Raw genomic sequence first — 13,322 nt, 5'->3', positions numbered from 1 at the left:
GGAAGTTCCAAGTTATCTTCAGGAGCACCTTTGAAACAATTTGGAGATTCTGTGAAAGTTCCCATGGATACGCCGTATTAGATTAGTGAATGGGGGGGCGGGGCTTGACTCCTTGACCTAATCTAATACAAGGATATCCCAAGGTACTTCAGGAACTAATAAACCTCTTCTGGCCCTCCTCTTGCATAGCCTAACCCTCTCATCCCAACAGCAATATCCATCAGGAAAGCAGGATTCATCCTTCCTGTCTATTACTAAAAAGACTCTGCTTCCAAGAGTAGTGGAAGACTGGTACAATGCACAGGGTATGGGACAAATGAATCAAAGAGAAAACCTCAAGAATGCTTCAGAAAAAAAAAAAAAAAAGAATGCTTCAGAGTACATCTTGGCATTTCACTAAGCAAAACTACTTAGTGAAATGGCCCTACTCCAACAGGTATCTGAGGTTAAGGGAGAGATTAGTGGTGGAGGAGTCCAAGTCATCCAACCCAGATGTCGTTAAACTAGTTCAGTGTAGCCCACTTACCACGCACTTCTAACAGTGTTGGCCACATTTCTGTCTAGACACCCCTTGAACTCTAACACACACACACACACACACACACACACACACACACAAACACAGAGCAAGCAAATCCTGTCTGGCTTCTCTCTCAAAGCTCTGCCTCCCATTTAAGATCTTTCATGTTAGAATTGTTGTTCTTTATCTCTAGCTCTCCAGCAGATACTTCTGGCATAATTGGCTTTTCCCTGGGAGAGACATTCTGTCCTTAAGATCCACCCTTCAGGGACTTCCTCTAGTGGCGCAGTGGTTAAGAATCCGCCTGCCAATGCAGGGGACACGGGTTCGAGCCCTGATCCGGGAAGATCCCACATGCCACAGAGCAGCAACTAAGCCCGTGAGCCACAACTACTGAGCCTGCGCTCTGGAGCCCGTGCTCCACAACAAGAGAAACCACCACAATGAGAAGCCTGCGCACCGCAACTAAGAGTAGCCCCTACTCACCCCAACTAGAGAAAGCCCGCATGCAGCAATGAAGACCCAACACAGCCCCCCCAAAAAATAAATAAATAAAATAATTTAAAAAAAAAAGATTCCACCCTTCAAGATGTGGAAAAAGTACAGCTGGGAGTTGTCTTGGTCTTATCTGTCATCCCTTACAGCTAAATGACTACCAAGGTGAGTTAAGTTCTTCCATCTTTGCTTTCCCTATTGTCATTGCTTTAGTTTTGCCCCTCATCATCTTGCCTGAATTACTATAAATTTTCTACAGGTCTCTCTGCCTCTAGTCCCATTCGTCTCTAACCTGAAGGGTAAATCTGATTGTCTTTTTCCTGCTTAAAATCCTTCAACCATAGTTTGGCACATACATCTCTTCATGATTTGTCACCTGCTTACCTCTCTAGACATAGCAACCCTCCAAGAGTGCCATGCTTGTATGTGCTAATCTTTCTGCCTGGGAATCCCATTCCCAGTCTCCTGCTCCACATGACCTTTTATCCATATCCCTAGAGCTATGATTATTTCTTCTTAAAGGCTTAGTCATTCTCTTCCCTAGTCTGAGTTTAATGACCCTTCTCATTACCTCCACAACAGCCTTTGTGTGTACTAATGGCTATCACGACATTTATTACTCCTTATTTGCATCACCCACTAAAGATTAAATTCCTAGAGGTCAGTTTTCCTTGATTTCTGTATTCTTGGCTCCCTAACAGCCCAGAACCAAGCAGTGCTTAATATATAATTGCTGAAATAATAAATCTCTAGATTTCAGCAAGAGCAAGATCAGAATCTGCACTGTCCTCTGGAATACTTAGGTTTCTTCAACATATCAGTTAAGGTTTATGAATTACTCCTACACATCATGAATGAAGAGAATAACAAAATTTATTCACAGATGGGCACAAATATATTTATTGTTTATAAAAACTACTAACATTATTAAGTGCTTACCCTGTGCCTGGTGCATACATGTACTTTCCCATTTAATCCTCACAACAACCCTGAGGTAGGCAGAAGTATTACCTCTTTTTATAGGCGAAAGCGAGGCACAGAGTAGTATCTCGTCCAATGTCAAGGAGATGGCAAAACTAGGCAGTCTGGCTCCAGAACTCACGTGGTTAACCATTATGCTACAAAATTCAATACCTCTTCCATCATGAAAATTGTGCTTCAAAAGACTAATAACTCTCCCTTTAAAAACATAATGGAATGTTACTAAAATACAATCTAAATTTTAAAAGTTATGATTGTGCACTGACAGACCATCCCTCCCCAAAACTTAATAGCTCTCCAGTAATATTTCAATTACAAATTTACAAAATAGGTTTTACATTAGAAATTTCAGAGTACATCTTTCCTAATGGTTATGGTAAAAAGGCCTCTTTGTCCATTACCACTACAAACAGTCGTTTATTAAGCTATTGCAGAATTTCAACTAATATTTTTAGATCCAATTTTTGTGGTAATGGGTTAAACTGAAAAAAATCAATTTTTTCTGTATACAAAAATAAACTGTGACATCAGTTAATTCATGGTAACCTTTCAGCACTCAGGTAATTCTGTTTTACTGTAATGCACTGTCAACTTCTAGACATAAGGGTGGATATGATAAACTTCCTTGAAAACATTCTTCTCTTATTTTCTACTTCTAAATAACGGGATAATTTGGCAAGATCATTTTGAAGTCTTATTTATTAAAATATCAATAATGAATTGTTCCATTTTAGTTTAGAACATACTAATACAAGTTGTTCCTAACACATTTTCTATATTTCTTGTGATTGATGATTTTGATACCTTATTTAACAGGAAAGTATTTTCTAATAGAGGAAATTATAAAGTATTACAGAAGAGTTGAGGAAACCATGAACAGAGCAGTAGAGGTAAATATCTATCATTATCATGATTTTCAAATAAGGAAACTCATATAGTCATTGGAAAGCAATAAAATGTTAAGGGACTGCTATAATAAAGATCAATATCATCATCCAGTTCCAAAATCTCTTTTGTATCTCTCTATAGGGTCTGCTAACTGTATTACACGCACACAGATGCTCAAAATGCTTCTGACTAATAATGAAAGCTTTTCAAGATGCTGGCACCAGATTCACAGGTAACAGGATTCTGATAGAACTCTAAGTTTATAAATATAAATCATCAGTATTTATCAATCTCAGCATACCAAATCAAAAAGGAAGCCATGAGAATTTAGTAATAGAAGAAATTAATCACTTCTGATTCTAAGACTCGGGGTCCTGAAAGGTGCCTCACAGTCCAGGGCAGAGTTAAGAAGCACAAGGCTGGTTAACAGATACTATAATATCACTTTCTAAAATTTCATTTATTTCTGGGATGTGAGTTTATGCCATGCCACTCCTTGCGTCTCTATAAACAAGCAACCAACAATCTATCTTATTATTAGCTATTGGTCTAAAATTAATGATGGCTTAAATATCTGAAAATATGCCAACTCCTCTAAGTATAGTAATGTTGCATTTTCGATAAAACTCAACGTTAACGTATCTGGTTTTCATTGATGCCTTTTACTTCCCATAGAGAATCAGATAACTTAAAAGACAAGGTATTTCCCATTCATATAATACAGGAATTCTGTGATTTGAAAAGAACATCCAGTTTCTTAGCTTAAGCACAGCATTCACAGAATATGGTATTCAAAGTATTGTCTGGGTAAGTTATTACCAAAAAAATTTTACCAGCTGTTCCTGAATAAGGATCACTACTAGGAGCATACCAAGTAGCAATTTCCTGTAAAGAAAACAAGTAACGATTTAGTTTCAGAATGAAAAGATCTGGGTAGAGAAGGAAAGTGGACAATAACACAGATAATGTAACTACCATAATGTTCCTCACAGTATGTTGTAGCAAAGAAAAAGATCAGAAGCTACATACTTCAGAAACAAAGGGGAATGGGCCAAAGACAAAATATTGGCATGCTAGAGTATTTTTTACCTTAGAAAATATCTAAGAAAGAACAAGGGACACTTCACATTTAACCACTCACTGTCAATATGTTCTGAGTTTACCTCAGGATAAATCAAAATGCAAGAAAATGGCCCAAATGAATTAGAAAACTTCCTGCAACTAACAAACTGTTCTCATATTTAAAGCAATATTTACCTCTATGTAGTTTTATAAAATTCCTAATAATCTGATTTATATGGAAACTTTCTTTTTGAAAACATGAGGACTGGATATTAATATCAACATATAATGTGGATGTCAATCAGATGGTAAGTTCAATTATTCTTTAATTTTAAAAAAGAGTTTCATGCTTTGTTCAAATGTAGCTTATTGTTAGAAAATTTCCCTTCTTTAACTCTCTTTTAGTAAATAAAATTAGGTAATATTTACATTAAATTTACAGTCTTTTTTCATTTAAAGGAATATCCCTGTGACTTGCTATAGTATGTTAAACAATTGCTCTTAAACTTCACTAAACCCAAATTTAGCAAGCGAACTAAGCTCTGAAAAGAAAATCTGGTATTTTCATTAACTCATTTAAACTGGAATCTTTTTGAAATACATATTCCAAGTATGCTCCTCAGGCATTCTGGGGCTACATTCTAGTAGACCGTTTAGTAGGTGAAAACTGAAATAACTGTATAACATTTAAAAAAAATAGAAGACTTGCACTAAGAAACTAAAACCTACCCAGTACCCAACAGTTAACAACATGACTTTTTTTAGTTGTTTTGGCTACCACAAAATAATGAGTTACGGAAACCATTATTTATATTTCAATCAGACACTGCTCTTAAAACACAATCTATATCTGATTTATAACCAGATCTGAAAAACACAGATTAAGACTATTCTTAGTTTATTTCTCTGGGAAAGAGCCAAAAGAAGACAATAATTGTACTCATATACATTCTTACACTCTCTTACACATTTAGGGGGGAAAAAGTCAGATCACCGTAAGATGAGTCAAAATTGGCAATAAACCCATTATGAAGAAAAGAGCGGCACTGAAGTGAAATTTCAGAACACATTGCTTTCTATATACCCAACTGTGATCTTATTTGAAAACAAGTATTTACAAAGATTCTAGAAAACTATAACCAATTTGATAACTAGGGTTTCATTCTTTATCTCCATAATATTCAGTTGTCAGTAGTTTCAGCTACACGTTTAAACATGTAACGTGATTTTATGTCCTACTTACACTATGCAGTGTCTGTATATAAATTTACAAATATTATAAGTGACATTATGTACAATATTACTTATAATATTTTCCAGATTAGCAATTTTGACTTTAAATAAAAACTGGAGCATCTGGGCTTTAAAAAAATTTCAATTTCTAAATTCTTCTTTTTAGGAAGTCACTGATGGAGACTGAATTTAAAGTAAAAAAAAAAAAAGGCTACCTTTTGTAAATTTTAACAAAAAAGGGATCACTATAAACAGATTTAAGTAGATACTGTTCTAGACAAATAATCAAGTAGCACTTGACACTGACAAACACTGAACTTTCTCTTAAACCACAGGAGCTTCTACTGTAGGAGCTGCAGCACAGAACCTTACGACAAACAAAGGCTAAGTGAATACGATTGTGAGAGTATGGTACAGGATAAAGAAGGAAAAGGGAATTTAGGCCAATAAACTTTAAAAGTCAATGAGTAAATTATATCAGAAAATCAACTTCCAAGAGAATATCAATAGTTAACTACCACAGCTATAGTAAATCTTTTCCTTTAAGAATGGAAGACAACAAAATAATTCTTACCATAACAATATACCAGTAGAAAAAAAACTATTCACATTCTAAGAGGTTTTTCTTGTGTGTGTGAGAGAGAGAAAGAGGGAGAGAAAGCTTACAAAATTGAAAATGTGAACTAAAGTGTATTCATATTAAGATTTCGTGATAACAGAAAAAATTTAAGGAAAGAATATTTTCTTTGAGGGAAGAATATTTTCCATAACTGGTTAAAAAAAGCACCTATGAAACTGTGCTGTCAGCTGTCACAATGGAGGTTTTGGACTCTTCTATCAACTGCAGCATAACAAAAGACATTTCACAGTAAAACTTTAGGGAAAACATTACCTGGTTTAGAATCACACTGAAAGCAATGAAAAACTCTTAATTGTTTATAATATACATATTTTTCTGGGTAGCAGCAGTTGCTCCTGTACGTGCCCTTTTAAAATATATGAAACAGAAGCAATAGAGTAGAAAAAAAATTGAGAAGAATAGCAGCAATAAACAGAAAAGCAAACAAATACATTAGAGTCAAGAAAGCTTAAAATAAGGAAACAGTACTGTGTAACTCTCAATTATACTGAGTAAAGTGCACTGCTTAAATTGTTCACTGATAATATTTTCCCTATGTTGAAAACATGAAATCTATTTATTGGTATTTTTGATATAAAAAAAAAAAGACATTCACTGTTGCAGCCCTGATAGCTCTCCTCCAGTATTTTTTAACCATTCTCATGTATTTTGTGGGAATATTTATTCACATAATTTTGCTTAATACATTTCTTTCTAAACAAGACTGAATTTAAAAGTCTCTGTAACATTTTCAATTACAGTAATAACACATTAATAAATTATAAATTAACAAAATCTTCATGTTTGCTTTAAAAAATCATTTATCAAATGCTAAACCCCAGATTACCTGGAAAATTAAAGATGCAAATTGCTATAAATCTGGCATCCCAATTAAATTCTGATTTTTAAAAGTATATAAAAATGTCCCTCAAATTATTCCAAGTTCCACTCAAGAAAATTTTATTTTACCCTTTTCATAAGTTATTAAGTTTACAACCTGCTAAATATTTTACCCAAATGTAGGAAAACTGCATGGAGATGCAAAGCACAATAAAATAATTACATGAAAAGAACAAAAATACCCGTTAAAACAAAGTTACTGTAGCTGGAAGCACTTAAAATTGGTAATTAGTATTTTTTTTAAGTTGCATAGCTGCAAAATGATTCATTGCTGATTAACTGTTGAGCAGTTTTATTTAAAAAGGAAACAACATATTTAATAAACTGCAATTCTGTAGATAATCCAAATTTAATTAATTAAAATGTAATTATGTAACTTGATTTTTTTACTCTTTGGAATGCATTCTGATAATTTTAAACCTTTAATTTAAAGTATTAACATACTTTAGCTTTCCTATGTAGAAGTCTATTTTCCACTCTTGGGGGAAAAAAAAAATCAAAGAACTTGAGATCACAGTCTACATTCAGAGAATGTTTTACTGCTTGATTACATTTCTTGGTTTCACATTCAAGACTTTAATTTTTAAGAAGTAAATTACGTGGTCTTCAATTTAAGAATAGATGAATGCAGGAACATCATATTGGGGAAAATAAAGGGACCCCAAACTAAAAACCAAAACAAATTAAAAACAACTAGTTGTGCAGCTCTAGAGAACTTAATAAAAAGTAAATCAACTTTTAAATCAGTTAACTTTGGTGTCTGAATATAAAATGTTCATCAGTATTACCTATGTAGATGACTATTAAGGGATGTGCAGCATTTTCAAAATCCCTGTGTGTCCTTTATTCATGTTTGGTACACTGAGTTCTGTGACAATTGTCCTCTCCTCAGCAGGATTTTTTTTTCCTGTATGATTGTCCATCTCTGCATTACTGAGTCTCACAGAACGTAGATTTCTGGCTGAGTGTGCCTGCATTTTTGTTTTTGCTTTTCCAGAGATAAATCTTCATATCCTCTCAGTTTTTCAAGCATCTTGAAAAGACAAGGAAACCTGTGTAAAAGTGGATACATTTAGTTTAAGCAATGGTCCATGATAGTAATACAAATCAAAATACAACATCCATTTCCCCATGAACACTGCTTTAGACTGTAAATTTTCATACACTTACTTAGTATTTTAAAAACTGATAAAATTTGTTTTCTGCAAAAGAACAAACCAAGGACACAGAAGGACCAATTAAATCTTAAAATAGTTACAAAAAATAGCCACTAAGTAACAGTCGTTCCCCCTCCACAATAAAGACTACACCAGACTACAGAAAACAAACACACACAATTAACTAAGCCCTCTCCAAGTAACGAAAAACCTCGAATTACAAATAGTGAACAATTTCCTAACTAATCAAGACCTTAGATATTCATGTATCTCTGTTTTGGGCTGGCTACTACATTAGTATGCTGAAGAGTATCAGAAGTGCTACTTACATGCTGCCTTAAAAAAAAAAAGTTTTAACAACACTGAATCCTCTTCAAACCTACACATTTTCTTTTTACATTTTTACTGGAGTATAATTGCTTTACAATGTTGTGTTAGCTTCTGCTGTACAGCAAAGTGAATCAGCTATATGTATACATATATCCCCATATCCCCTCCCTCTTGAGCCTCCCTCCCACCCAAACCCATACACTTTTAATCTAGGACGGCAAAAGGGATAGGAAGAATTTATCATTTGACAAATAAGCGTAGTCAGAACAAAAGCAAAAATGTGAACGAGGTGAAATATTCCATGTCTTCACATTCTCAGAAATGACTCTTCAAGACCCATAGAGAAAGATTCCACTGGTTCACATTTCTGAGGGCAGCTGCCACCAAACTCAGGTTCCACAATGAAAAAAAAAATGAATAAGAAGATAACATTGATATATAGGGTAAGGAAACTGAAATACTGTTTAAAACCAACAGACATGCATATTGACCATGAGATGAGGTGCATGTTCCACATATCCCATAACCTCATTGTGACACTAAAAGAAAAATTTAGCTGATTAGACCATGTAATAAAATATTTTATATCATAAAATTCCATTTTCACACAAAAAAGTTTACTGACTAAAAAGATTTTATCTATGGGTGAAAGATTTAGACATATTATTTTGATATGTGGAATACTAAGATAAAAATTTCATTTTATTAGCATTGTGGTACGCGGGCCTCTCACTGTTGTGGCCTCTCCCGTTGCGGAGCACAGGCTCTGGACGCGCAGTCTCAGCGCCATGGCTCATGGGTCTAGCCGCTCAGCGGCATGTGGGATCTCCCCGGACCAGGGCACTAACCCGTGTCCCCTGCATCGGCAGGCAGACTCTCAACCACTGCGCCACCAGGGAAGCCCATAGCATTGGTTTTTAGTACTTAAAAAGCTTCTAAAATTTTAGCTATAGCTTTACTTTATTGGCCCAGATGTAAGGTGACCCTGAAGACATTCCAAAGCATCCTCCTCTTCAAAAAACACTTTACACAGTAAAATAAAAACATACATACATGCATGTATCCTCAAAATACCACTCCATCACCACACTTTTCTTATACAGCAACCTAATCCCAATTCATACCTCAAATGTGTCAAGGTATGATCTGAATCATCTCACAGTAAAAGGTTCAAAAGCTGATACAGTTTACCCAGGCCTTCACATTTCACAGGCATAACCCTAATGTTATTAAGACAGAGGTCTCTCTCAATGTTGCAGCTCTTATTTCAGTTGCTATAGCTGCTATTAAGTTATCTCAAATATATTTTGTCAATATTCTAATCTGCTGCTATTAAATGACCCTCATTAAGAGGGAACAGAATTCCTTGAATGTGTTTATTATCTCAACACCTCAAATGTAAGACCAGGAGTTATTGAAATAAAAGGAAATGGGGGAACAGCACAGGACTAGATCTCAGGTATTATCTGCTCTAGTTTCCTGCCTCCGGTCTTAGACATTGAGAAAAGATTGTTGTCTGTGACTATCTTGAGTCTCTGAACACAGAGGTTCTAACTCCTTCCAAAACAATTCCAAGATTGGCTAAAATATTCTGCCTTCATATAAAACACAATGTTTTATATCATTTTTCAAATGATAAAGATAAAAAGCTTTTCATATACATGAAGATGGCAATTAAGTTAACTATTTTTTCAAAGCTAAATGATGGAATATGAAAAATAGCAATACTCAAGTGAGGTTTTCATTTCAATCTGCTAAACATTTTCAAAAAATGCAGAATCATGAATAAGCTACATCAATAGTGGAAAACAAATTCTGTATCTGGTTTAAAATTCAATTCAATTTTTTTTTTGTCTACTGTATAGGTAGGATACAAAAGTGAAAGATTAAATTGAACGAATGAATACAAATGCAACTTTCTCAAGAAACTGTTCCTACCTAATAATAGCAAAATAGCAAAGAACACAATCTTTTGATTCAATTCCCAGCTCTACTAAGGAACTAGCTATGTGACCTTGACAAGTCAAGTTTCTTACCCTCTCTAAAACTTAATCTCCTCATCATCTGCATAATGGGAGTAGTTAAGAGTACCGAGCTCAAAGGGTTGTTATACCAATTAGATGAGTTATAAATAGATGTAAAATGCTTAGACCAATCCCTGGCACATAATAATGCAATATAAATGCTAACTAATTATTACGATTAGAATTATATTATATTGCATTACCTAAAAACATACCTGGGAAGTTATGGTTAAGAGTATGGAATTTGATTCTATTGCTAACTACATGTCCTTGGACTGTTGGTGCAACGTGCTTCTTAATGTCATAGAACTTAATTACTCTGACCCTCAGGTTTCTCATTGGTAAAATGGGGTCATGATATTTACTTCATGGGGTTTTTTAAAGTATTAAACTAAAATTAAATAAGCTAAAGTGTTTTAAAGTACCAAAAATGTAGAGTTTACTTAATATATGACTCTCTTCAGGAAATCAAGAAAGTTGTTTTTATGTATCTTTTAATGTGAGTTTTCTACACAGTAGCCTAATACAATGTCTGGAACACATATACACACACACACACCTTAATTAATAAATGAGTGAATAAAAACGGTGGTTGAGAATGTATAACTCAGGTAACAGTTTAAAAAGCAATTAAAACAGAAAATGGGAGAATTACCTATAAAACAGGAAGCTGATGCTTAATCTGAAGGGTGCTCAGGGCAAGATCTATTTACTTCAAACCATTCATCTATGCAGCTAGAAAAGAAAAAAAACCAGAAAAACTGAAACACTTATGTTTAATTATTTATATCATAACAGTCTTAATAAAAATGCTTACTTCTTGACATTAATATATCTCTATGGAAAAAAAATTCAATATTTTTAATGACATATTTGGCATATAGAAATAAAAGATAAGAATATGTTTATTACATTCTGATTATTCTAAGCAGTTGGGAAATGAATCTTTGCAAAATTATACTATGAAGTACTTTCAAGTTTAAACAGAACAACCATTCCCAAAAGAGAACCTAAAGAACCACCACTTTACCAATATTCAAAATTAAAGGACAAATCTGGACAGATATTTCTCTCTTCAAACTAGTTGTTCATTTATGCAAATGTTAACCAGTTTATGCCATACATAGATCAAGCTTTTAAGCTTTAATTCTTGACAATACTGCATTACATTTTAAAAGACCATATTTATGTGATGTGAGTATTGAAAACTTAATTTAATTCTATCCCTTCCTTCCTGCAATACATATATATATACAAATAAATATACCATCATCCATTTGTATTTATAAACTATTGCATGATTTTATAGGAAGTTAAATATTAGGGTGCATATATAATTATCATTGTAGATCTGCACTGTCCAGTGCAGTAAGCCACAAGCCACATGTGGCTATTTAAATTTAAATTAATTAAAATTAAATAAAAGAAAAATGCACTGCCTCAGTCACACTAGCCACATTTCAAGTGCTCAGCAGCCACATGGCTAGCGGCTACTCTATTAGACAGCACAGATATGTAACATTTCCATCCCTGAAGAAACTTCTAATGATAAACTCAAGGCCTTAAGAAGGTTAAGTAACTTGCTCAACAGCTAGGAAGTTACCCAAGCGGATTTTAAACTGTTCAACATTCTCACTGTTGACACATTGCAAATTTGCATATGCCACAAAGCTAGAAGGCTTGGCTAATACGTTGAAGGGTAAAATTAATATTTATCCAACCTCATATCCTGACAGTTGGTTTGATAGGTAAAAATGATGGATAAATTTAAAAGGAAAGAAGGTAAAAGATCTCAACCATATGACATTCTTTCAATATCTAAAACAATTTCTGTTGTCCTTTTGCTGTCTAAATAAACATGCCCAATTTGGCTTATGACACTTTTTTCATTCGGCCTGCTCTCTATTCGACTCACCTGGCTCTAGACGTCCTCTGGTCTACCAGAATACCTCTTACAACAAAGTACTGAGAAATGAACAAAATACTCCAGATGTGTTAACAATTCCCAATACATCTGAATAGTACACCTCTGTGATCTAAAATGGGTACTTCTTATTTTACAATCATATGATTTCAGCTCATCTAGACAAAGAAACCATTTAAAATCCCAGGTCCTTCTTACATAAATTGCTATCAACCCACGTTATTTAAAATATTATATTCCTCTCTCCAAAATCCAGCAGAAAATCACTCTCCTGATTTTGGTGCTTTACTTCCTTCGGCATTTTCTTACTCTAAAACTATATATATGAGTATTCCAAAACAACGTACAGTACTGTTTCCATGTTTTAAATTTTATTTGAATACTACTATAAGGTATGCTTTTTTCTAGTGGCTTTTTTTCAGTCAATTTGAGGTTCGCAATTGTTAATAAATAAGGCTCTAGTTTTTACATTTTCACTGTGTATAATGTTCCATCGTATAAGCACACTGCAATTTATGTATCCATTCTTTTACCAATGGACACTTTCAGTGATGCTATGAACATTCTTATACATCTCTTAGCCAGTACTACTCAAGGGGTGGTACACACAGTGCTAATCCTTGAGCTATTTGTTACCAGTCCTCTAAACACACTGTTCTGATTGACTTTTTTTTTTTTTTAAGCACTGCACAGCTTTCTTAATGAAGACAGCACTGTATTGATTTATTTTCTGGTAGAAGCTCCTTGATCTCACCCTGTACCTGCACACTAAGTAGTAGTAGCAGCACTGTCCTGGAGCACAAGATCAAAAATCCCTCCAGAGCATACCTAGGAGTGGAATTACTGAGTTGTAGGATATGTACAGCAGACTCATTTGTATGCTTACTGGACACTTGCGGCTTTTTGTGAACTGGCTGTCAACAACTTTTGCCTATTTTGATTTGTCTTTTCCTTACAGACTTGTAAGAAGTTATTATCCAGATATTTCAGCTGTAACATAATATACACATTTTTGATGAACCTTGCTTTCTACAAAACTATTGACTAAAAATAACAGGGTTTATGAGAGGAAAAAAACAGGTTAAAGGCAGACCACTCAAATAATACAACCCTGTAATCGGAACAAAGCTGTGTTCCTTCCAAACAAATAAAATACCTCTGTAAATATAGGATTTCTTTTAAAAGGGTG

General features: G+C 34.1%; 1 protein-coding gene across 2 annotated transcripts in view; it reads right to left on the bottom strand.

Moving 5' to 3' along the window:
* Positions 1 to 2,677: 2,677 nt before the first annotated feature.
* Positions 2,678 to 13,322, bottom strand: part of ZNRF2 (zinc and ring finger 2) — a 102,935-nt gene continuing 92,290 nt past the window's right edge. Inside the window, exons 4-5 of one of the 2 annotated variants that reach the window (XM_067746626.1) lie at positions 10,865 to 10,944; positions 2,678 to 7,750 (exon numbers count right to left, since the gene is read on the bottom strand). In XM_067746626.1, coding sequence (XP_067602727.1) covers positions 10,887 to 10,944 — 58 coding nt within the window. In that variant the 3' untranslated portion in view covers positions 2,678 to 7,750; positions 10,865 to 10,886. Of the gene's footprint in view, positions 7,751 to 10,864; positions 10,945 to 13,322 lie in introns of those variants that run through there. The other variant, XR_010945566.1, reaches the window with a different exon arrangement.

This window comes from Pseudorca crassidens, chromosome 8 (genome assembly GCF_039906515.1).
Source record: "Pseudorca crassidens isolate mPseCra1 chromosome 8, mPseCra1.hap1, whole genome shotgun sequence".
Taxonomy (NCBI): Eukaryota; Metazoa; Chordata; class Mammalia; order Artiodactyla; family Delphinidae; genus Pseudorca; species Pseudorca crassidens.
This window is presented reverse-complemented; position numbering and strand designations above follow the sequence as displayed.